General features: G+C 44.0%; 2 protein-coding genes and 1 pseudogene across 3 annotated transcripts in view; 1 reads left to right on the forward strand and 2 right to left on the reverse strand.

Moving 5' to 3' along the window:
• Window positions 1-211: 211 nt before the first annotated feature.
• LOC308164502 (polyamine-transporting ATPase 13A3-like) overlaps window positions 212-25,359 on the reverse strand; it is a 121,281-nt pseudogene continuing 96,133 nt past the window's right edge. The window contains exons 10-32 of the transcript in view: window positions 11,804-11,971; window positions 11,313-11,470; window positions 10,954-11,142; window positions 10,731-10,792; window positions 10,307-10,457; window positions 9,767-9,892; window positions 9,612-9,629; window positions 9,201-9,351; window positions 8,262-8,382; window positions 7,548-7,672; window positions 6,851-7,017; window positions 6,299-6,433; window positions 5,830-5,909; window positions 5,673-5,715; window positions 5,437-5,546; window positions 4,910-5,006; window positions 4,713-4,782; window positions 4,076-4,257; window positions 3,679-3,860; window positions 2,346-2,434; window positions 2,138-2,218; window positions 788-883; window positions 212-406 (exon numbers count right to left, since the gene is read on the reverse strand). The product of the transcript in view is annotated as a polyamine-transporting ATPase 13A3-like (transcript). The remainder of the gene's footprint in view (window positions 407-787; window positions 884-2,137; window positions 2,219-2,345; window positions 2,435-3,678; window positions 3,861-4,075; window positions 4,258-4,712; window positions 4,783-4,909; window positions 5,007-5,436; window positions 5,547-5,672; window positions 5,716-5,829; window positions 5,910-6,298; window positions 6,434-6,850; window positions 7,018-7,547; window positions 7,673-8,261; window positions 8,383-9,200; window positions 9,352-9,611; window positions 9,630-9,766; window positions 9,893-10,306; window positions 10,458-10,730; window positions 10,793-10,953; window positions 11,143-11,312; window positions 11,471-11,803; window positions 11,972-25,359) is intronic.
• LOC308163535 (F-box only protein 39-like) lies at window positions 14,429-17,471 on the reverse strand (the record flags this gene model as incomplete). Its single annotated transcript, XM_080537710.1, has 4 exons — window positions 14,429-14,560; window positions 15,244-15,420; window positions 16,206-16,581; window positions 16,765-17,471. 4 exons carry the CDS (start codon window positions 17,469-17,471, stop codon window positions 14,429-14,431), a joined length of 1,392 nt encoding a protein of 463 aa, XP_080393836.1.
• Window positions 18,622-25,164, forward strand: LOC308163536 (splicing factor ESS-2 homolog; the record flags this gene model as incomplete). The annotated part of the gene is made up of 8 exons (XM_080537711.1): window positions 18,622-18,646; window positions 22,209-22,375; window positions 22,558-22,675; window positions 22,783-22,913; window positions 23,303-23,405; window positions 24,334-24,440; window positions 24,553-24,668; window positions 24,891-25,164. 8 exons carry the CDS (start codon window positions 18,622-18,624, stop codon window positions 25,162-25,164), a joined length of 1,041 nt encoding a protein of 346 aa, XP_080393837.1.

The following is a 25,359-nucleotide window of genomic DNA, read 5'->3' on the forward strand; positions in this document are numbered from 1 at the left end:
CTTGTCAAGTATTCATGCTGGTGTTGAATTGCAAGTCATGGTTAATGTTTTAGTCCTGTGAGGTGGTTGGTTTGGCACATTGGGCTTGGGGCGGTTGGGTCCAATAATCCGTACAGTAGTTCACAAGGTTCACAGCAGACTGGGTAGTGGATGTGACGAGGCCATCATGAGCATGTGCTTAGAGAGGCCCTGGGGTGTGGTCTTCTTCTTGTCACATGACCGCGGCGTGGTGGTGGTGGTGGGGGGTAAGGCTGGCGTAGGTGATGGTGGTGGGTCTGGGGGGCCAGTCGGGGTCCTCCTGCAGCTCCTGGGCCAGGTGTACAAAACGCGCCCGTGGGGTGTTCCTCCTCCACCTCTGACAGAAGAGCCAAGAGAGGAACGCCGAGCCCCAGCGATCGTTGGCCGACTGGGAACAGCACACACACACGCATACATTGAAGAGAAAACATACACGCCGTTAATGGTTGTTTTTTTCAATTGCTTCTGAATGTCATATTTGTTGCAATTGAAATGGGTTTATGATAATTGATGGATTCCTGGCAAAGATCTATTCCAATCATTTAGGCGTAGGTGATCAATGACTTTGAATGCTTTAGCAGCGATGGATGAGCTGTGAACCACTGTAAGCATCACTTGCTTTACCTTTTACTTCATTTCAGAATCATCAAAAAACTAAAACAAATGTGAAATAAAACCAGCTGAACTGCATGCATTGTGGGAGGGGAGGCAGACCAGGAAATGAAAGAAGCTAACCACAAAAGGACAGAAAGGGGTAAATATTCCCAACCTGAGGTGTGTGAGCAGCGGAGGCCATGTCATGGCTGCCCTGCTGCTTGTCTCGGCTGAACACCAACCTCCATAAGATGATGTCAAGGACCAAAGTCTACGGGAGGTTTCATTGTGCAGGAGGAAAACAAGTTGGCTGCTGATCATATAGTAATATGGGTTGATCAGGTTATGAGCAAAGACAATGAACTTCAAGTCGGTTGCACTCAAGAGTGCACAGTAACAACATATTCATCAATGGATGGGTTTTGATTCAATGTGATTGCTTCATTGATTAATTGTCATTGTCAGTTGTGTCAATTGATTTGGTTGGTGTAACCTAATCACATATTTCTACATGCATCATTATCAGCAAGCTGAATCTAGGAGATCTGTCAGCAAATTGCTTGAAAGTGCAGATTCCAAGGTTACACACCTACAGTGCATTGCAAAGGTAATGGGACAGTGAAGCATTGTTTTCCTTCTTTTGGGTTTATACTCCAAATTTAAAATCAATACTAATTTTAATATAAGTAAAGATTATCAGCTTTTATTTGATGGTATTTGTGTACTGTACATATTGGTTTCACCATTTAGAAATGACACTATTTGTATATAGTCCCCCTATTCAGGGCACCAAAAGGAATGGGACTATTGGCTTGACAGGGGTTTCTGGTTAGTCAGGTGTATTCCATGACACACAATGATGTTAGGCTTTGTATTTGCCTTTGGAGTCTGCTATTAATGTCTGCCAACATAAGGATCAAAGAGTTCTCAATCAAATTCAAAGAAACCGTTAAAAAGAAAGCTATCAGAAACATAGTCAAAACAAAACATGATTTGGAACTTCAATAAAAAGAAACCCACTGCTCAGCAATCTCTTGCTCACCATAATTAAGAACCCCCGCAAAAAAGCCAAGAAGGACCAAATACTAAACCACGTCAGATCCACCCAGAGCATCGAGGCTTTTTAAAAAATGAGCAAAAACACACCTTTTCTCCCTGGCCTTTGACCTGAGGTGAGCCTGCCTCCCGACACTGCACTTTTTGTACTTTTATTTCTGCACTTGTATTTTGTATTGCACCTTGTTTTTATTAATATGCTATATAAATAAACATTACTTACTTACTTACTTACTTACTTACTAAACATGAGTGCTTAATTTGGACATTACATGAATCTGTCCCATTATTTTTGGTGCCCTGAAATAGTGGGACTATATATAAAAAGTGTTCTAATTTCAGAATAGTGAAAGCAACATGTATGCTATTTTTAAAATCATAGTAATCGTTTCTAATTCAAAGCCAAAAGGAAATGAGAGAAAATACAAATTGCTTCACTATTACTTCCTCACAAGGCCCTGTCACATACCTCCAGTAGGACAGACACAGCTGCATTCACCATGACGATGATGACCACTGTGATGCGCCATTCATGGGGAACACACACAATCTGAGGGGAGAAAGTGCAGTGGGATGGAGTTAGCTCGCTAGATAGACGGCTTCAGAACAAACTCATCACAGGTAGGGAAATCATCGAATCGTGTGGAGCAATGGTGGTTGTTCTGTGTATCACTCACCTCAAGGAAGCGGTCAATCGCAGGCACAGGATACAGCACGATGAGGAAGAGAAAGAGGTATAGGCCCAGACAGGACAGCATAAACGGCCCTAGTGACACATGATAGAGAACAAAATGACATCCAGTCATTCTGCTTCCACGCTTGGTGATTTAACTGAAGTAACTGATGAATCAGTGGTGGTTTGCCCAAATGATACATTTGTGGCATGCTGACAGGGTCCCTCTACTTCATTACTTCTAATGCAACAATATTATGCTAACTTGTGTATAATTACACTTCTGTATTAGGCTACATATCTATCTACGGTACATATCATCGACCACTGTGACTCTTAGAATCCATAGTTACTACTGTACTCCTACAACACAATGGGCTCTCAAATGTACATGTAGTTGCTGTGTGGGGATTCATACAATGCCTACAGAAAGTCATCACACCCCTTCACTTTTTCCACATTTTGTTGTGTTATAGACTCAATTTAAAATTGATTAAATAAAAGAAAAATTGTCATCAATACACACACAATACCCAATAATGACAAAGTGAAAACAAGCTTTTAGAAAGATGTTATTAAAATTGAAACACAGAAATACCTCATTGGATAAGTACTCATACCCACTCTGAAAATTAGCTAAAATGCTCAAATGTCATCAACAAATCACGCAATAAGTTGAACTGAGTTCATCTTCATGCAAGGATAATAGTTTATGTAATTTTGGAATCAATATCTTTGTTTTTATAGGGTCTCTCTCTTATAATTTTCTCTTGATACTGACAAACTCAGTCCATGCCAGTGACAAATATACCCATAACTACCCTGCAGCTACCACTATTCTTCACACGAGAGATGGTGAAGATGTGCTCTATTTGCACTAAACTTAATTCTTTATAGTAAACACAAATAAACACATTTCCAGCCACTTTATTTGCTGTATCACTTGAATTCATTGTTGCAAACACAATTATGGATAAAAAATAATTATATTATTTTGCCATTAAGAGATTATCTTTGGCCACTTGGTTATAGATCAATTTTGTAGAGTGACTGAGATGATGTTGTCCCATCGACTGTGCTTTTTCCTCTCCACCATCCAACTTGTTCAAGATTTGTGTAAGTCTCCCCAGGCCTCAGGGTCGCATTCCTGAGCAGTGTTGTTCCTCTCCATTTGCTCAATTTGTTATGTTGTGTGTGGATTGATGACATTTTGATGACATTTTCTTTTATATAATCAATTTTAAAATGAGTCTATAACACAACAAAATGTGGAAAAAGTGAAGGGGTATGATGACTTTCTATAGGCACTGTATACAATTCACAGTTTTACAACTCACAGTTTTTGTATGTTGGCTGTCTGAAAGGCTTGCCCTTGGAGAAGATAATGGCTACCGACAGGTATTGGAAGGATGACACATAGAAGAGAGTGGTGTTCTCATAGTTTTTTATATTTTTGTGGTCGTTGTGGGATGTTAGATTGAGACCGTGGGAGATACTGCCAGTGGAAATATTACAAGCACTGTTGAAGAGAGGTTTAAGCACTGTTAAAGAGAGGCACGTTTTTGGTTTTCTTACAGGAAAAATTGAGAGTGAAAAAAGAGTCCTAAGGTGTCAATTATTTCGGGTTCCTTTCTCCATTCCCCCATTCCAATTTTTGCAGACAAAATCAATCAAATTCCTCCCATCCCAAACAACTTCCTCTGTGCATTTGGCCTCTTGCAGAGGCAGCAGTACTCCCTCAGAGTGGGCCGTCCACTTCTCGTAGCAGCTCTGTTCTCTGACCCAGAGAAAGGCCAGCACCTGGAAGGCCAGGCAGGTGAGGATCTGGGTCAGCACTGAGAACAGCAGAGGTCCTGAGATCAGACTGGACGGGGGCCGCTGAGCCACCAGCTCTTTCCCCGCGGGGTTCAGACTCACTGGGGGGGGGACATGCACAGGCAATAATCAGGGGTGGGATTGGAGAAAATACATGGGAATTGTATAATATATTTTTGGTATTTTGATTATAACAGTGCAATGTTGTCAGAGTGGATTTTTTATCGAGGCACATTGTGAGAGGCACTTTTTATGACCAATCATGAATGTTTTCTTGACACGTGTACAGTAGCCTACCCGAATCAGGAAAAACACTGTATGATGTGATGTGTAGACTGTGGTAGGATATAATCATGGTATTTGAGAGATCTATTGATTGCACATACGGTATATGTTCAGTTGATGGTGGTATTATGTGCTAATAAAGAAGCTAATAAAGAAGAAGAAGAAGAAGAAGAAGGAGGAGGAGGGGGAGGAGGAGGAGGAGGAGGACGACGACAACAACAACAACAACAACAACAACAACAAACACAAGAACAAGAAGACAACGATTCACTTGTAAAGGCGATCAGAATGATGGCAACGTCAATGAAGAGGAACTGGAAGTCTCCAAGGTTGCTGAGGATCTAGGACAGAAGGAGACAGGATAACCACAACCCAAGATGTTTTAAAGGTCATCTGATCTCAAATCAGCAGTGATGAGGTCTGCAAGTTTACTACAGAAGTATTGACTGATCTGGGTGCAGTACTTACAGAGTAGAGGAGGGTCACACTGAGGTACTGGATGATACTGTACAAGGCCATGAACTTGAACACGGAGGAGGAGGTGATGAGAGCAGCACGGCCCTCCCTGAGGAGAGACACATATACATCCAGACCGTTTATTCTGAAAAATATAAATAAATGTCAACGTTTTTGAAAATCAATGACGGACTCGCTAGTCAAGCCAAAGTATTGCAATACAATGGATTCGGTGAGTAATCCCCACTACTACCTAATTACCTAACTTTTCTGAATAAAAGTTTTTAAAATAATAATAATAATAAAAACATTTTGATTGGTTGGCAACTTGTTCCCGGTTGTCCAAACCTTTTTGTTATACACTTTATTTGCCAAGTCTTGTCTTGTTCTCTATATTAAATGGCATAGCCACACTGTACACACCTCCTTAGCCACATATCCTGCCAATGAGAGCACTCAAGCTCTCTCTTAAAATACATTCATTATGTTCATTCTAGATGGCGAGGCCTATGGTGTTAAGTGATATTATACTACAGTACCTAATGAGGTTGGGTACACAGGAGATGTTGGAGATGGAGGAGGTGAAGGGGGAGGCTACAGAGGCCTCCAGTTCTGACAAGGAGATCCCAATGTGAGCCCTCTTCAGGGCCTGGAGATGACAGAGAGAGGGGGGGGGGTGCATGTCACTGATTGTGTTCCCAGTAAACTCATGGGGAAACAAATCTTCAACAAATCTAACCCTAACATACAGTAGATCAGACAACATCATACTTACACCACAGTCATTAGCTCCATCTCCACACATCCCCACAGTGTAGCTGCAGAAACGAAACAAGAAATGCCTACCAACAGAATGTGTTCACTGGCCAATGGAAATGTGCCAGTATATATAATATTGATACTGCAGTTCAGTGATGGAAGAGAATACTCACTCGACACTCGGCAGGACCTCCACCAGCTGGGTTTTCTGATCAGGAGCCATGCGGGCAAACACGGTGGCACACAGCACCAGCTACAGCGGCACCAAAAGCACACACCCACCACAATGTCATGTGATTGTTCCCGATTGTACCTTTTGTATTATTTATGTGATTCTGTCTTGTATGTTGCAGAAGAGGAACCTGCTGCAAACCAGTTTTAACTGAGTCAGGCCAGTCTAAAGGTAACACATTTTAACATCTGCAATGTTACTTTTACTTTTCCTGTATAATAATAAATGAAATTAAATGACATTTCTAAACAGTTACATGTAATGCACCACTTCCACAATATTACATCAGTACTGTTTGCTCTTCTATCATTTTCTATAGGGAACACAACTCAATGAAAACAAAAAATGTGTGTTTCCTATTATCCGAATTTCCTGTTAGTCAAAAGAAGCAAGTATAATTAAGTTCTGACCTTTTGGACCAGGTCGGGGAAGTGCTCTGTAATTACGGCGAAGGACCTGCCACTCATGGCAAAGTGATAGCGCTGGTCCTGCTGCTTGGGATGCTCCTCATCATAGGCCACATCCTCAAGGCTGATCTGCACTGACTTGGGAACAACATAGAAAAGGGAGGACGTGAACGTCCATTACAGGTCATTCACCTTAATACCAAAAGGAAAGTGAGACTGTGTAACATCACTACACACATGTTTTTCTATCACCATTTACCTAACCAAGAAGTCATTTGAGATTAAATCCCTTTGCGAGGGAGACCTGCTTAACAAGAAATGTGTGTTTATACTCTGTGTCTAGTAAATCTAGTCCATATCCTCCAGACCTGGGTCAATTCAAATACATACAAATCGTATGTTACTGTAGATACTTTCAAAGACTTGAGCAACCTTTGATTTAGTTTTGATTAGTACAATGCAACCAATAGAAAAGTTCCAAAAATGAAACTCCAAGCTAAATCAAGCACAACTCAAATATGATCCAGATGTCCTAGACTGCTCTTCTCCCCACACCGTGTGGTTGTCCTTGTTCAGCTGAGTGGCATTCTCTGTGTAATGCCAGTTGATCTGGGCAGGCTGGGTTTCTTTAGGAGGCAAGGCATCTGCAATGATGACCCTCTCATGAGGGGTTATCATCCCACAGTTTCTGGCTACTGATATGGCTGTCAGCATATTGTCACCTACAGAGAGAGAGAGAGAGAGAGAGAGAGAGAGAGAGAGAGAGAGAGAGAGAGAGAGAGAGAGAGGGAGAGAGAGAGAGGGGGAGAGAGAGAGAGGGAGAGAGAGAGAGAGAGAGAGAGAGGGAGGGAGAGAGAGAGACACACACACAGACAGGGAGAGAGAGAGGGAGGGAGAGAGAGGGAGAGAGAGAGAGAGGGAGGGAGAGGGAGAGAGAGAGACACACACACAGACAGGGAGAGAGAGAGAGAGAGAGAGAGAGAGAGATACCACACACAGACAGGGAGAGTGAGAGAGAGAGAGAGAGAGACAGAGAGAGAGACAGAGAGGAGAGACACAGAGGGAGAGAGAGAGAGAGAGATGGAGGAAACAAGATGCTACACTTACATTGATATCAGTATAGATGTAGTAGGGGTGAGTTAGCCGTAAGTAGCTAGATCATTTACAAATCTCCAAGATTAACAACAGCTGCACGTTATCTGTAACCTGTTATCTGATAACATTTGTATTGTTATGAATGAGGTTGCCTTACCTGTAACCATCACAGTGCAAATGTTAGCACGTCGTAAGTCTGCTAAAACCCCAGCAGTCTCTTCTTTGAGCTTGTTTTGCATGATTATGAGTCCTAGGAACTCCATATTGGTCTCAATTACAGCCCTGGAGGGCATAAGAAAGAGAATTGATTTATGTCAGGACCAAAAAACATGCATATTCTCACAAGACAAATCTGAGCCATGGATTTCAGTCTCTCCTGGCTCATAGATATTCTAAATACTGTTTTAATTTGAGTGTATAATATAATATTATAATAAATATTATAATTGCAAAATCAAGAATGCCTCGAAAGGATAAGATTCCTCTTGGAAACCTGTTCCCTTATTGACTCAGTAGCGAGCGAGTCGCAGGAGCCAGCATCAGGCGGGCGTGAGAGCGCCTCTCACTCGGGCTATGTGGCGGCTCTATACCGTTAACATGGGCGCCTAAATGAAACTCACACGTGCTGCTGAGGTAAGGCGAGGTTGACGCAGCCAGTGAGTTTATCCCTAAGTTGGTAGAGCATGGCGCTAACAACGCTTAGGATGTGGGTTTGATTCCCGCTCAACACTTAGGTTGTGGGTTTGATACACGCTGGGACCATATACAATATACTGACACATGTATGCACTTACTGCAATGTAAGTCGCTTTGGATAAAAGTGTCAGCTAAATAGTATATATGATTATATATTTATATATATGTACTGTACCTGTTGAGGTTCTGAACTTTGTACCAGGAGAGCTTGGCCTCTAGCTGGCGATGTGCCAGGGCGATCACTCTGAACCCTTGCCTGGTGTACGCCTCCAGTGTCTCTGGGAAACTCTCTGGTACTACAGGGGAGAGAGAGATGGAGCAGAATAAATCAACACTGTAAGGGCACTTGGGTAGATCTGAGAGGATGGAATAGGTTTAAGCAAAAACATGACAAAAAATTCCATCAGTCTGCATAATGCAATGCAATACAACTATATTCCTTACACCTGCCCAATCTTATATCCAGACATGTTATAATATAGTTACATATAGTATAATTATAATTAATAATTGTACACAAATACCCTAAAATAAAAGTTGAGTCTCTACTTTAACTTCATAATAAATAGAACAAATATTAAAATTAGGTTGTTGTTTTTTTTAATGAAAAATAAAATGCTTTACTGTCCCATTGTTTACACAGGGCACTGTAATACATTGCCTGCAGAAATAATGAGTATCATTTAGTTTGGTAATTGAGCACCTTTTTACATTCTCTCGCTATTTCTATCAGTCCTAGTAAATTGTGTTTCCAGGTAGCGTTAAAATTGTATAAACATTTCCAATTCCCTAATCTGCCTCTCCCCTGTCATGCTCTCTGGCATGCCAGCACCTGCAAAGAGTATAAGATCAATTGAAAGTGTGAAGCCTTTTTTTATATAGAGAACTATTGGCATCAATGAAAAACCTTCGATATTTCCAGAAAACGTCAGGTGCAGTAAATACAGTTCTTGATAGTAAGTAACTAAGGTGAGTATTCAAGCAGTCTCTCTCTCTTCACTCTTCCCAGTGAGCAGTTTTCTCCTCTGTTGGGCTAGGGTGTCACATCCACAGATTGGGCTTGAAATTTTAGGCCCGTTTCAACCTCTATTCAGGGGTTTAGTAGATGGCTGACCTGTCTCCTCTCTGCAGAGGCTGGACACAACCTCTGGCGCCCCCTTGAGGTAGGAGTCCATGTGTTTCTCCCCGAGCCTCCTGACCACCACACTCATCCTCTGGAGCACCGAGGAGAACGGGAACTGGCGAACTATCCCAATCTCATAGGACTGTTGGAGGAAAGACAGGAAGACAAGATGGGAACCACTAAGTCAACCAACAGGTCCATCTGTCAGTCCAAGTCTCAATTCCTTCAAATGCATTCTTCCTTCATTTCTTGAGGTAATCACAAATCTAACCAGGTTCTAACCAGGCATGTTGTCTTCAAGATGAATTATAACCATAAAGAAACATGTGTAAAAGGCTCACTCTCCTTCTGTCTCTATACATCTAAAAAAGATACAGGAGGAAAAAGCCCCAGACTACTTACCGACAACTCGAATAGCTCCTGGAAAGGAAATAGAAGGTTTGCATTTAAAACCTCCTCGGTATATGAATATTGTATACTCAGTTCAGACTATGTAATGAGTTAGGCACACATATATTTGGAGGTTTAAGAGGTATAAGAGTATGTCCATAGTATACCATGTTCTGGGCTAGGTGATTGACACTCTGGTGGATCTCAGGGAGAATTTGCTTGGGTGGCCGCACAACAGTGGGCATTATGGGATTGTGGAGAACTTTTTCCTCCTCTGTGGGCTCCTCCAGGATCTATACATCACAATTATTGGTGTTGAGTAACATGTCAATAACATGTCAGGTCTCAACTCTCCATCGAGAACCAACCGCCCCTTTTTGACCTGATGGAGTTAGCCTGGGTACCTGTCTGCTTATGTTTTAGGCAACTAGGTGCTGGCTTGGTGCTGTCACAAAGCAACAACAACGTAGCGTTCCTGTGCACAAAAGATGTATGGTATACAGACAAATGGAGGGGAATGACATTTATGTGTCAATACCCACACTAGCACTTTACCTTAGTATGCATGGCCAATACATCAGTTCATACTTGGTAGTGTGAAAGTTTGGATGTTGGATGTCATTCTTGTATTAAGGTTTATAGGCATGTGACTATAGTATAAGTATAAGATCCATAAAAGAACAGAAATGGCATTGAGACAGACTAACCCAGCCGGTAGCATTGAACATCTTGGGGTCCAGTGGGTCTCCGGAAAGTTCTCCCTCAATCTTAGTCAGTTCGTGGCAAGTTGCCATGCAAGCTACAAACCTAGACTTGACCAGGCTCTCTTTCTCAGGGTCATTCTCTGAAGGGAAGAAACTGAAGGAAGGGGGAAAAGAAAGGTTGAGTGATACTGAGTGTGACTTAAGGATAGGTCACCTAAATTAAAAAATCACAAGAATACAGAATCACACTTGAGTCATTTTTCCCTTTTTAACCCAGTGATGCTAATGCTAGTGTAGGCTCCGCTAAAGTAAATAAACCCAAATTATGGTTTGCTTTTTGCTGTAGTCTCCCATGCCCAGAAAAAAACTCCCCTTGCAGACAAACATTTACAAATGCAAAAACATGGACACTGCATGTCCTTCTCACCTGCCATTTTCAACTCTCTGGATACCCCAAAGATCCAAGCCATCTTCAGTGAGAGTACCAGTCTATGTAGGAAAGCGACACCAGTAACTAGACTACTCCTCAATTACAAATGATACGATGGAACCCAGTATGTCCTAGCAATTGAAACAGCCTGACACTTGGCATAATGTTTTCTGATGTGCTTTGGGCACGGGGGGGGGGGGGGGGGCACTATGGGGGTCACCTTATCAAAACAGACTAGGTTGAGCTGCCCACACACGTTGATCCTCTAGGGGCTGATGCAGAAGATGCCCATCCGTTTCAGCCTGCGCTGGGCATAGACGATGCCCGCTGTCATGGCTGCAGGTAGAGCCGGGGGCACCATGATGGTGATGATGTCCAGAGACTCAATGATGATGGTTTTCGCTGGAACCTAAGAATGAACGAAAGAAAAGTGCTCAACAAACCCAAGAGTTTAAAGGGGAAGGAACTAGACATTTACTCTAAATGGCAAGCTGCATGACTAAGCACCCAATGAAAAGGCACTACACAAATGCAATCAACCCTTTAAATGGATGTACAGACAAGCACAGAACGGTGTACCTGGTTTATGATACTGAAGACTACAGTATAGATGAAGCCGATCCCTGCCACAGCCACCAGGCACAGCAGGAAGAGGTAAGCATCTCTGTACAGCTTGAAGTCAGTGGGCTTTGGGTAGAGGATGGAGCGCACTAGCTGGCCCTTCTCTGTAGAGAAGCCTGAGGGACAACACATATGGGAAGATAAGAGCTTGAATAGCACTTGAAAATTGTGGTTCCTTTTGTGATGATATGCAGTTAGAGGCCTCCCCCCACATGAACCATTAGAGAGGTATATATATCACAACACGTCCTAGTGGACCATGAGAGAACGTACCACTGGCGAGACTCAAGCTACCGCACAGGAATAACAAAACACACAACTTAAATAGAAATGTCCTATTGAAATAATAAGCACCTGCGTGCCTGAATGTTAATCTCCGCTGCCCCCTAGTGTCCAGATGGACACACACTGTACAGAGTGAAAAATGTAAAAGAACACAACAGTCTTACCAGTCCTAACCACCACAGCCTTGACAAGTTCCCTTGTGTAGAAGCGAGTCTGGATGACGTGGGTACCACAAAATAGTGTGTGTCTCTTGTGTTCCTCCACGCAGTAGGTTGTGGCCCCCTCCTCTCCAGAGCTAGGCAGGCTGGTCTTCGTGACAGGGACACTCTCTCCTGAGGATGGAGGATCCGTGGGACACTTATTCACATCATCGTTCGGTGCTTCTCCGCCCGAAATCTAGGTGTAATTGCAGTATACAGAGTAGATTGTCCTACAAAGACACTTAGATTTAGATTTAGTAATCAAAAAATGTATTAGACCCCTATACTTTCTTTTCTTTTCTTTTTTTTGTTTCTTTTTATGTTACTACTCAATCTTTTCAGCTTGTAAAGCGTCTTTGAGTGTCTAGAAAAGATGTATATAAGTCTAATGTATTCTTATTATAAGTGTGAATGGAGCACAGACTGATACTGTAATGAGTTATTTTGATATTGAATATTCCGATCTCCACAACATGCTGCTGCTGCTGCTGCAGTTTGTGGGGATGACTGGTCAAGTAGAGGGACCTGTAAAAGAAGGTCAGTGAGCATAAACGGTAACAAAAAAAAGCATACCTAACACGATCTTGTGTTTTATTCACAGAATTGTAAAAGGACAACCAATTCTTGGAGAGACGTGGAGACCATGAAAGCAACACCCTGTTGGAGACTGAACAGAATCTATCTTTCAACAAAGAAATTGAGGCTCTCAAAAAAGCGCATTAGAGATCTTGAGAAAAACCAAAATCCACATAATTACTTAACCTCTGAGTCAGTCAATGAAAGCAAAGTCCCAACTACTTTGTGTATTGTACAGGTTTTACATATGGACAGTACAATGATCTGTCCTGTCTGTTGGAGCACTTTGAGCTGCAACATTTGCAGGAAAAGCACTACAAATAAAAGTTATTATTGTTATTATTATTATTTTCTGTTCTTTTTTTGAGATCCCTAACAATAGTGTATGCCCACAAACAAATATCCCTCTGACATACAGAAAGACAAACTGCCACATATGTGCAATTCCTCTGCATCAACAGTTACTGATGGTCCTCATGAAGTTACGCAACAACTGGGACCTGAAAGACCTTGCCTTCAAGTTTGATATCGACACACCTAATGTTAGCAGAATTTTTGGAGCATGGGTTGATTATATGTATAACAAGCTTGGTTCTTAAGCAATAGGGCCCCATAGAGATATCATCACTGCAAACATGCCAGATAAATACAAGGAAGACCACCCAAATACATTTGCAATACTTGACTGCACCGATTTGAAAATGGAAAAGCCAAGCTCATTACTGCTTACAAAGTCAGTCATACTCTGACGACAAATCCACCAACACACTAAAAGGTTTGGTAGCATGCGATCCTTGAGGAGCTGTCATATTTGTCTCCACTCTTTTTACAGGTTCAACACTGCCACACATACTCAAGAAATAAGGTTCTTTACCCTGGTAGCTCAGACCACAGCCAAGAGGGTAACTATTATCTTCAACTTAGAAGTGAAAAACAAACTTTAGCACACATTTGAAATGAAAACAACAATTTACCCATAGATTGCCCCCCCACTATAAATACTTAGTGAATTGGATTCACTGTATCGCTGCTGTCCTGTTTCGTATGATACACGGTTTATAAACAAACTTAGGTTTTAGGACGTGTTCAAAAGCAAGGACTGTGTGATCATCTAATTATGTGTAGTTATGTGTTTTTACCATGTTGATGTTCTCTCAGGTGTGATTGTGTTAAACATGCAGTTAGATGTTCATAGCTTAGCTGAATAGAAAAAAAGAAAAAACATTCAGAAATGCCTGTAGGTGGCGCCACAGACTGTTGAAATGGTTGAAACCTCAAGAGGTCTGAATTAGAAACTAGGGAGAGCTTCCCATGCCTATCCACAATGCTAAGGCACACTGATGTGAAACATTATAATGTTGATTTACAAGGCATCATTGTTGCAACAATGTGTAGATCATCAGATATAATAGACTATACATTGTATACGTTTTAATTACGCCATACTTTCTAAGGGTATTTAAGCTGTGATGAGACAACCATAACTACAATTATGTGCTTGTACTGTATAGCATGCTCAAATTTGTTGTCATGTCAATCTCATGTGGGCCTAGAAGATGTGCTTTGTCTGTTCCCTGCTTGACACTCCCTCAGAGGGATGGATCCCGGCAGGAGGCTTGGCCCCTCCTCCCTTTCCCAGCCTGCAGAATGGTGGGAACTTGGTAAGGGACAGCCCATAATTGTGCACTACACAAGCCACTTGCATGAATTACAGTAGGCAGTGCGGCTCACATGCCTGTAATAACTCTGCATAACCAGTAGGTAATGTGCGTACGATCGTTTCCACGGTCAAATTGATTCACGTTGAAATTGTATAAATCACTATGTTGACATGGTTTTCTACGTACGACACGGGTAAGATCAAATTTGATCCAAAGTAGGCTACTTTCTATAAATGAGGCACCTGGAGTTCATTTTGCAATATTTATAGCAACTTTAATACAATACGTTTTTTAAGGATTGTAAAAGCAATGTGGAGGATTCTATGAAGCAGCACAAGTGTGTTCTGCGCGTTCAGACCATGGGGAAAGACATGTAAGCAGAGTAGTTGAGCTCCGAGGTGATGAGCTCACAGTAACGAGACAAGATGTCCACCAGCTGTTGGCCCTCATGCTGTGTGTCGTAGTTGTCGTTGTAGATCCTCACCTGGAACACACGTACACAGTTTATAAACCACCCTGAACTGGTCACATTATTGCACGTATGCATTTTATGAACCACACTGGACTGTTCAACTTCACATTGTTACACATGCGTTTTATAAACCACACTGAGGTCAGTTTCACAAGTAGTACAACACCATAATAAGAGAGTAACAATTGCAGGTCAATCTTCTGTCTGAAACCAACGAAATGGATTAAATTAACAACTCTGGTCTAGGAGAGAAGTGGCTCTGGATTGTCAAAAGAGATAAAGTACTACTTTAGGAAGCTGACTCCTGGGCTGGTTACATTAATACACATGCAGTGTATAAACCATGGCAGACGTTGCTCAATAAAACATATTCCAAACACATCAAATGTCCTCAGTTGTTTTAACCCACAGTGACATTCTGCAATGATTCAGATCACGTTTGAGTTTGCCTGTTTTTACATTAAAGGGGCAATCAGGGATTGGTACAACAAATGTTAGACTTTTAGATTAATTATATATAGCTATTGATTAAGAATATAACTTATAACAGCTTATGATGGCATTCCTGGCTGGGTGTTCAGGGCGGACGCTAGACCACTGACCCTGGTCTCGCCAGACTCATCAAAAATAAGCCTGGATTTTCCTTTAGCGACGTTGGTGGAATACCCCCCAGGCCAAGCTGCGGTCTGACCCACCTTGATGGTTCTGAGTATGGTCTTCTTGTCCAGGCGTTTCTGCAGCAGCTGGTCCAGGAAGCTGATGTCTAGGAAAGCCCAGACCTTGAGGTAGGTGAGCTTGGAGCACATCAGAACCAGCGCCAGCAGCTCCTCGTCCACCGACTCATGGCTGTTTTTCAGGTCCAGGGTCAGCTTCTGAAGGGAGGGAAAACAACCACATCAAGGACACCACTACATTAAATAGATTTCTAGGACGCCTAGGAGCCTGAACAGGAAAGGGACATCAGGGGAGGCTAGTGGAGGTAGAAATCGGGCTCATTGTAATGCATGGAACAAAATGAGGAATGGTATCAAACACCAGTCCTCATTCCATTCCATGAATTACAATGAATGGTATACAACGCATGTTCCTCATTACAATGAGCTCACATATTCAATAACACCCCTATAGCATTATCAACACTCCACTGCTGACTGCTACTGTGTATTGACAGAGCAGAGCATACCATATAGTACAAGAAACATCCTCATTCAAATCAACATTCCATGGTGGGTGTAGTGGCGGCCATCTTGTGGTCATCATTTTCAAGTTTTATCTCACAGCCTTATTAACAACCAACTAAACTCAACTGACATCGGAATGTTCAGTAAAATGACGCTTGCTATTAGTCCCGCCTCTGAATTAACTTCTCTCTGTGTTCTACACCTGCAGCAATAATGGTTACCCTAGCAACTATATATAACAATGCCTTGTCGGTTTGAGGGACCATGTCCATTCTAAGAATAATAATAATGCTTATAATTGATAACATTTATAAAGCGCTTTAAAAAAAACAAAACAAAAACAACAACAACAGCAAAACAAATACATAAAACCATGTCATAAAAGCAGCAATCAAAGTCTAACAAAGTCTAGCAGTATTATCATTATGAGTATTCTACTCATTCTATTTCTATGGAGCCCTTCCCAATCCCCTTACCTGTAGACAGTTGCTGTACCAGGGCACCAAGCTGATCAGAGCTGGCTTACAGTTCTGTTGACTGAAGTAGCAGCTGGTGAGACTGAGTGACCTCAGAGGGATCTCTCTGAGCAGGATCCCACCCAGAGGGCCCAGGTTCAGGATCCGTTCCACAGAGATCTGGACCTGCATGTCTGGGCAGCGCCGGGCCAGGTGAGACCAGGAGTTGCCCCAGATCACCTGGACGTGCGGCTCGTGGATGTGGCAGCGCAAGGTGAAGGAGCGGAGGGAGCCGCCGCCGCCGCCGCAGAGGCTATGGCACGACACGGCCAGGCCGGCGAGGAGCTCGTTGGACAGACAGCTGTAGTCGAGGGTGAGGGTGGAGAGGCCCCGGAACCTGGTCAAAATCAAATCAAGGTGCGTTTTAAAGTATGTGTGTGTTTGCAGGCACATATGCACAGTTGCACACACACAAGCCAAAAAAGAGTAGCTAATAAACAAGAGTATGTAGGAGCCACTCAAACAAACACACACACACACACACACACACACCCACACCCACACCCACACCCACACCTACTTGTTGATGACCTGTGTGAAGCCCGGACTACTATACACCGCCAGCGGCTGTGAGAAGAACTCCTCCAGGTTGAGGGTGGTGATCCCGGGCCTTTGACCCAGATGGACATGCTGCTGGGCAGCCGCCACCGCCTCCAGAACCTCCAGGCCCTCGGGCAGGTTGAGACATGCCCCTCGCAGGCTCAGGTGCCCCAGGTGAGAGCCCTCCCTCCGCAGGTAGAAGGTCAGGCTCCGGACCATGCCGGTCCGGACTCTCCGGCCCCAGCCCAAACGGTCCAGCTCCATGTGGAGGATGGTGAGCGAGCGCAGGCGTCCGCCCGTCTTGCGGAGGGCAGCCAGGAACGCCTGCATGGTCTGCTGGACAAGAACATGGGAGTTGAGTGAGTGGGAGAAACGGACCTCCAGGTGTTCCAGGTAGCGGCCGTAAACACTGGCGTAGCAGACGGCCGAATCCAGCTCGGAGCAGCCCCTCGTGGAGATGCAGCCGGAGAAACTGAAGGTCCGGGCCCTCCAGAGGGACGGGGAACGCATGGTGTGGCACCACTGGCGGCAGACCAAGGTGGCCCGTGTCCGGTCCTTGTCCCTCAGACACCTGAACACCTGGAGAAGACAAACGTCCGGGAGATAAGCCCAGCCATATTTTGGCTCGTCCTCTTCTTCCACCTCCTCCAATGCTTCCACTCCTTCCCCCTCTTCTTGGGCCTCCATCACTTCTCTTTTATCCTCTCCTATCTGCTGCTCCTCCTCCTCTTCATACTCCTTGTAGGCGCCAGGCAGTGGTGTGCCGTCAGGGCCAGCAAGGCCTTCTCTGCTGGCCTAAACATCATCAGAATATACATTTTATTTTAATATATTTTTCCCACAAATATGTATTAATGATTCCCCATAGTCTATTCTCTTCATTTCATAGCTTTCCTCTTGGTTGCGCTGCTTCCAGTCTCCGATTGAGATTTGGAGGGCTGGCCTTTATGTTAGAGCTTTTATCCAATCAAAATGTGTTGCTAGGGGGCTCCAAAATCTTCCCGCCTGCACATTAAACGGTGCCGCGAATTCGACCTGTAACTTAACGTTGGAACGAGAAAACCTGTGGCGTACCTACTACCTAGTAAACCTACGTAGATGCGAGCAAAAGCAACAACGGCGCCTGCTGTAAGGCTCAATGATGTCAGCACCCAGCACGTCTTTTGATTGGATACGCACTATTGATACGCACTATTGATACACACTATTGATATTCACTATTGAGATGCGTAACTATGCCGGTAGATGTGAAACTTTTGAAAGTGCGCAGGGAAACGGAGCTTTACAACGAAAGCTTTCATTGACTGATCGATAATACTGATCGATTGTGTCCTGTTTTTGGGTAAACAATAACTTTCATTTAGGGGACACGAACAGAGGAAACTACGTTGAGCTTCTTTCTTTTCTGGCTGAAAACAACCCAGATTTACATTACCACCTGTCCACAAACAAAGTGTTTACTGGGACGTCAGGCAAAATACAAAACGACCTGATTTTTGCTATTGCTGAAGTGATGGAGAAGAGATCAAAATGGAGATTAAAAAGGCACCCTTTGTCGCTATTATGGTGGACGAGACGACAGACGTGGGTAATGTAGCGATCTTAAAGATGTTAGTTTAACACTCTTCATTGTAAATGCGGATTTATTGATAAAAAATGCTTCGGAAATATTAATATAACTCTGTTGTACTTGTCTGACTATGTTAAGGTGATGCAACGCCCGGTTATACTGTGTTTCTGTCTAGTTTCTAGAGCCATGGCGTCATAACGATGGTATTAAGAGGTAGAATAATTCAGGTAGGAATGTGTCGGACATCACTGAAGGCCTAGGTGTGAAATGCACCGCCCGCCACTGGCGCCAGGTATGGGTTGTATTGTTGTTTGTTGCATAAAAGTAAAATAGGTAAGTGAAAATAGATCAAATAAGTTTTAAAAAAAGCTTATCGGGTTAAACAACAGTAGCTCTACGCTAGCTAACTTAGCGCAATCATAATCAACCCATGCTAGCTAGCTAGCTTACATGATGGTCATGAGTTAGCTAGCATAAACTACTTAAGTGACCATTCAGAGGGACTCTTCCACATGTATTTCGATGAAAGAAAACAAGTGAAGCATAATACTGATAAGGTTTAAGAGTTAACAAACTTTTGTTCTTCTAAATATAGCTATCTAGCTACACTTACCTGAGTGGTGTGCGATTGCTGGTTATCCATCTTGTCTTGTAATGAGACCACGCTGAAATTCAATCATTGCATGAGACCACTCCCCTCGTGCTGAAATTCTCTCAAATGTTCTGTGATTGGTCCATCACTGCAGTCAATCACTCAATGCCCGCTCGAAAATGCTCTCTTGTCATTGGTCAATCAATCATTGCATGCCCGCCCGGATCCCTGCGCTCTCGCATTGCTTTACACAAGTCACAGATTTGTTTTGTCCCATACCGACTGCAAGAAATGGGACTTAACTCGAGCAGCGAAAGTCGCGAATCTGCCAGTGCAATTTTCAAGATACAACTGCAAATATTTATTGTACAAGTTCTCAAATCGAATCTGCAAGTGCAACTTTCAAGATACAACTGCAAATATTTATTGTACAAGTTCTCAAATCGAATCTGCAAGTGCAAATGTTTATTTTACAAGTGCAACTTTCAAGATACAAGTTCTCAAATCAAATCTGCAAGTGCAACTTTCAAGATACAAGTGCAAATATTTATTTTACAATGAATGAATGGTGAATGAATGAATGAATGAATGGTCTTTATTGTCATTGCTACAGTACAGGTACCAAACAACGAAATTTAGGAGGGGTGGCTCCCCTGGTGTTAGGAAAGAAAAAGAAAAAAAAAAAAACTTTTAAAAAAAACACAAGAAGGGAAGGAGCTGGTTTACATAAATAAAGGCTATGTACACTATCCACTATACTATACTGTACAGATAGACGACTAGGGTTGTCATATTGCACAATAGTGTTATTGCACATTTATTTAAAGTGTCGCAGTTTGCAGGCTTGAAATGCACATATTTGTGCCTCAGCACTACACCTGATTTTTTCAGTCCAGCAGCTGCCATCAATCCGTCCAGACTGTCCAGGGCCCAGAACCTAGGTCTTTGCTGTGTTCAGGGCCTGGACGGCCCTGTGGTAGAAGCTGTTCTTCAGTCTGTTTGTCCTTGCGGCCATGGTCCTGAACCGCCTTTTCGAGGGCAGCCGGGTAAAGTGTTCGTACCCAGGGTGGGTTGGGTCCCTGGAGATCTTGGAGGCCTTCCTGAGACAGCGTGTGTTGTACAGCTCTTCCAGAGAGGGGAGGGGGGCGCCGGTGATCTTCTGGGCTGTTCTCACGACTCTCTGTAGCGCATTTCTCTCCGCGGTTGTGCAGCTGGAGAACCAGTTGCAGATGCCGTAGGTGAGGATGCTCTCCACTGCGCCGCGGTAGAAGGTCACCAGTATCTCCTGCTTGCTGTGTTCCTTCCTGAGGACTCTCAGGATGTATAGCCGCTGTTGTGCCTTCTTGATGGTGGCTTTTGTGTTGTCCTTCCAGGTCAGGTCACCCCGCATGTGCATCCCCAGGAATCGGAGGGTTGAGACTCTCTCCACGCTCTCTCCGTCGATGAGCAGGGGCTGGATCTCGGACTTTTTCCTCCTGAAGTCTACGATGATTTCCTGGGTCTTTGACTTGTTCAGCAGCAGGTTGTTAACCTTGCACAGCTTGCTCAGTTGCTCTACCTCATCCCTGTACGCCGCCTCGTCCCCCCCCGAGATGCATCCCACCACGGTGGTGTCGTCTGCAAACTTTACGATGGAGTTGCTGGGGTGGACGGGGGTGAAGTCGTAGGTGTAGAGGTTGTAGAGGATGGGGCTTAGCACGCAGCCCTGGGGGGACCCAGTGCTGAGTCTGAGGGCTGTGGAGGTGTGGGGGCCCACCCGCACCCTCTGGGGGCGGTCGGTCAGGAAGTCCTTGATCCATGCACATATAGAGTGTGATAGACCCAGGTCTAGTAGTTTGGTCACTAGCCTGTCTGGAAGGATGGTGTTGAAGGCGGAGCTGAAGTCCACAAAGAGCAGTCTCGCGTAGCTGTTTCCCCTCTCCAGGTGGGATAGAGTGGCGTGGAGAGTCGTCGCGATGGCGTCCTCTGTGGACCTGTGGGCTCTGTAGGCGAACTGGTATGGATCCAGGTTGGGCGGGAGGCGTGTGAGTATGTGGGCCCGGACTAGTTTCTCGAAGCACTTCATGATGATTGGTGTGAGTGCCACCGGGCGGTAGTCGTTTAGGCAGCTCACCGTGCTTTTCTTCGGGACTGGGATGATAGTTGAGGTTTTCAGGCAGGGTGGGATGGTGGCCTGGGACAGGGACTGGTTGAAGATGTTGGTGAAAACCCCGACCAGCTGGTCGGCGCAGTCCCTCAGCACCCGTCCCAGGACGCCATCCGGCCCCGAGGCTTTCCTGGGGTCCACCGCCTTCAGCACGCGTCTCACTTCATGCTCTGTGAGGGTGAGGCTGCTGAGAGCTGGAGAGAGTGGTGTTTGTGTTGTGGTTACCTCCGTTCGCCCCTCGTCGAACCGGGCGTAGAAGGTGTTCAGCTTTCCCGCCAGCAGGGGGTCGTCCTCTGCGGCTGTGAGCCTGTTGGCTCTGAAGTTTGTCATCTTCTGAACCCCCTGCCACATCCGCCTGGAGTCGTTGCTCAGGAGGCATTCCTCAATCTTCTCTCTGTGGTCTGCCTTGGCCGCTTTGATTCCGTGCTTTAGGTTAGCCCTGGTGGTGCTGTACAGCGGTGTGCTCTTCCCTGCGAAGAAGGCGTTGTCCCTCTCGTTGATCAGTTTTTGGACCTTCCCAGTCATCCATGGCTTCGTGTTGGGGTAGACCCGGACCCGTTTGTCCACGGTGACTGAGTTGGTGCAGTTCACTATGTGGTTCAGAACCGACGACGTGTACTGTTCCAGGTCCTCATGCTCATATTCCTGCCATGGGGTGTCATTTAGGCAGATCTGCAGTGGAGCGGACCCTTCTGGCCAGGTTCTGACAGTCTTAGTGGTGATGGGAGCACTTTTCCCCATGGTAGTGTATGCTGGGATCAGGAGGATTGACACATGGTCAGACATGCCTAGATGAGCTAGCGGACTAGCCTTGTAAGCACGTTTGATGTTGGTGTATACCTTGTCCAGTGTTTTTTCTCCTCTTGTTGCACATTTCACATGCTGATAGAACTTGGGTAGTACTGCCTTCAGGTCGACATGATTGAAATCTCCTGCTATAATGTGAATTGCCTGTGGGTCTGTGCTTTGTTGACCACAGATGACGCCTTGTTGTCTCAGTTACTGACAAATCCCTCCTAATAATGTTAGAAATGTTGCAATAGACAAAAGTGAACTGAATGGCATCCATTAGACTCCCTGTGAAACCCTGTGTTTGTTGATGCATTGTGTTTGTAGTGAATAAGGAGGCTAAGGAGAAGAAGGAGCTGCCCTGTCTGGATCGGTTCCTGGCTAAGAACACAAGTGAGGACAATGCATCGTTTGAGCAGATTATGGAGCTGGCAGAAGACAAGGAAAAATTAAGGCATTCATGGTTGTATGACGCAGAAGCTGAATACAAACAGGTACACTTGCCTTTAACATCTCTCAATTTGATCACAATCAAATATTGTCGTTTGTAATGATCCTGGAGTGTAATGTTGTCCTGCTTGGAACTCAATATTAGATTTACCTTTGGTTGGGAGTTACTATATGATGCTGTGTTTCTTGTTTAGAGTTACTATATGATGCTGTGTTCCTTCTGTAGCGTCATGAACAAAACCTCGCCCTACCATCATCAGAGAAGCAGGCCCTTGAGTGTGTTAAGGCTGGACTGGAGACTTGGGAATACAAAGCAAAAAATGCGCTGATGTATTATCCAGAGGGTGAGGATGGATGTTCTTATACAAGTACACCATATGTAATGGATAAAAATGAATCGTGTTTGAAAGTTGTAAGAATAAGTTTAACAGCTCTATGATCTGGTCATCAGGTGTCCCTGACGATGACCTCTTCAAGAAGCCCAGGGAGGTGATTCACAAGAACACTCGCTTTGTGGCTGACCCCTTCAGCAAAGCTCTCAACAAATGTCAGATTCAGCAGGCAGCTGCCCTCAATGCACAGGTAAAGTGCCTATCCCTTTCTGTGCGGGACATGACTGTATATCGTACATGGGCTGTGTCTAAATAAACTGTATATCGTACATGGGCTGTGCCTTAATAAACTGCTATAACCTGAAGTCCTCTAGATGTGTGCCTATAGCCTAATGATAGTTATTTTCAACATTGCTATGGGATCCCACATGGTAGTCTATGAATCTTATTTTGTGGTAGCCACACAGCCTGATGGCATTTTATAAGAAACAATACAATTATATTAATTGGTTTGGATATAATGGTGGTAGCGTCTTACCTGTTGTCAAGGGTTTCTATAGTTACGACCAGATCAAAATATAAAATTAAATTGTTTAATCCTGAATGATGTAGCTGATCTTCCCAAATATTTATCTCCTGTTCAAACAGGGTAAAGTAGGCCCAGATGGAAAAGAGCTCATCCCCCAAGAGGGTCCAACAGTGAATGGATATGGCTTTGAAGGAGCTCCCTCCCCTGCACCTGGTAAGTAGCATGGTTATGTTCAAGACAAGTATATATTACTTTCAAAATACTCTACAATAGAATAGCAATGAGAAACATTTATATTACTGTCTCCTCCCGATGAGATCGGAGAGGGGACTATGACTTGGTCTCTGTCTGTTCGTCACATGCGTTTTCTCCGACACCACTGGGACAATTCTAATGAAACTTGAGTGAATGATGGGCGTTGTCATAGAGATGCAACAATTACAAAATTAGAGCCATAGAGATTGTTAAGGCATTTCGGGCCTAAGCCGATTCGTCATTAAAAACGTTATCCAAAGTGGAGAGTTAGGAGTGTGTAGCCTAATGCAGTAGGCTACATTCCGGTAATTCTTCAGTCTGACTAAAAATGCAGCTGCAGGTGTGTAGCTTAATGCACTAGGCCTATAGCCTAATGAATTTGTGAATAATATTTTGTGAGTGAAGTCTGTTATGCAGCATAATTTAACACCGACACTTGGCATATATCAATACGAAAACCAACACTTGTGTAACCTCACATTCTAATAATGTAGAACTGTGTGCATGTAATTTAATTTGTCTCTTTGTCTAATCCTATTGGTGAAATTTGTGTTTGAAGTAAAAGCATCCTATATCAATGGAGTTAGTACTATAGTAGCTTAATAGCACCCAAATAATGTTTCTCTTTGATCACAGAAGGTGATCACACCAAGAGAAAAGCCCTTCCTGTGTGCAGTGGGGACACAGCACTATAAAACCACTGTGTCTTAGTAAACAGTTTAGCAATGAATGTCTTGCTTCATTCAATTACTTTCCAGGGGGGAACAACATGTTTACTGTACACTTGTATAATGTGTATTAATATAACAATGCACAATAGATTCAACACTGTGCCTTTAGAGGGCACTCTGTAGAAGAGTCCCCTAAAATGATGTTGTCTATGCAGGTGTGGCTGACTCTCCTCTGATGACCTGGGGTGAGATAGAGAGCACCCCCTTCCGCCTGGATGGGTCTGACACACCGTATGAGAGAAAGCATGGCCCATCATTTAAGGTATAATCTAATGACTGCCCTTGTACTATCTACATTTCTCTTGATCTATATGTCCTATTTTGGTTTTTAAATTGTTCGTTCAGAGCAGTAGGTAATAGACATTATTTTACAGATTCCAGAACCAGGAAGAAGAGAGAGGTTGGGTTTGAAAATGGCTAATGAAGCTGCAGCCAAAAACCGGGCAAAGAAGCTAGAAGCATTGAGAAAGGTCACAGAGAACCTTGCAAGGTAGAGGACATTTCTGGACAATCAATACAACTAATGCTTCTGTTATCCCCACAGCCTACTGTTGACATTTATCATTGTATTTGGCAAAACGCCAACAGTTGTCTGTCCCATGCAAACCCTTTATCAGGCACTATTTTGGATGCCACTCAATGTACCATTGCATGTGCTCTGCTGTTATTTGCACTGGTTGCTGAGGAAATAACCCTAATGTCTGTCTTGCAATCTCACCCCGAAAGGCCTGAGCCCAGCACTGACTCCTGCCCTTCAGAGGCTTGTAAACCGGACGTCCAGCAAATACACAGACAAAGCTCTAAGGGCAAGCTATACCCCCTCACCCTCACACAGAGGAGCAGGCTGCAAGACTCCCCTGGGGTCCAGTCTCTCTGGTACTCCGACACCAAGCAAGGCCGGGACCCCTGCATCTCAGGACCCAGCCTCCATCACAGACGACCTTCTGCAGCTTCCCAAGAGGAGGAAAGCCTCAGACTTCTTCTGATGGGGGTGGACCAAAACCGAGAGAGAACAGACTTCTTCTGATGGGGGGGGGGGGACCAAAACTGAGAGAGAACAGACTTCTTCTGATGGGGGGGGAACCAAAACTAAGAGAGAACAGTTGGATTTTGGGGAAAGCAGACTCCAGGATTTCAAGCAAGTTGTCAAGAAAAAGACTATGTTGTCAATCCCCCAGCTC

This window comes from Nansenia antarctica (assembly GCF_963989245.1).
Source record: "Nansenia antarctica genome assembly, chromosome: 8".
Classification (NCBI taxonomy): Eukaryota; Metazoa; Chordata; class Actinopteri; order Argentiniformes; family Microstomatidae; genus Nansenia; species Nansenia antarctica.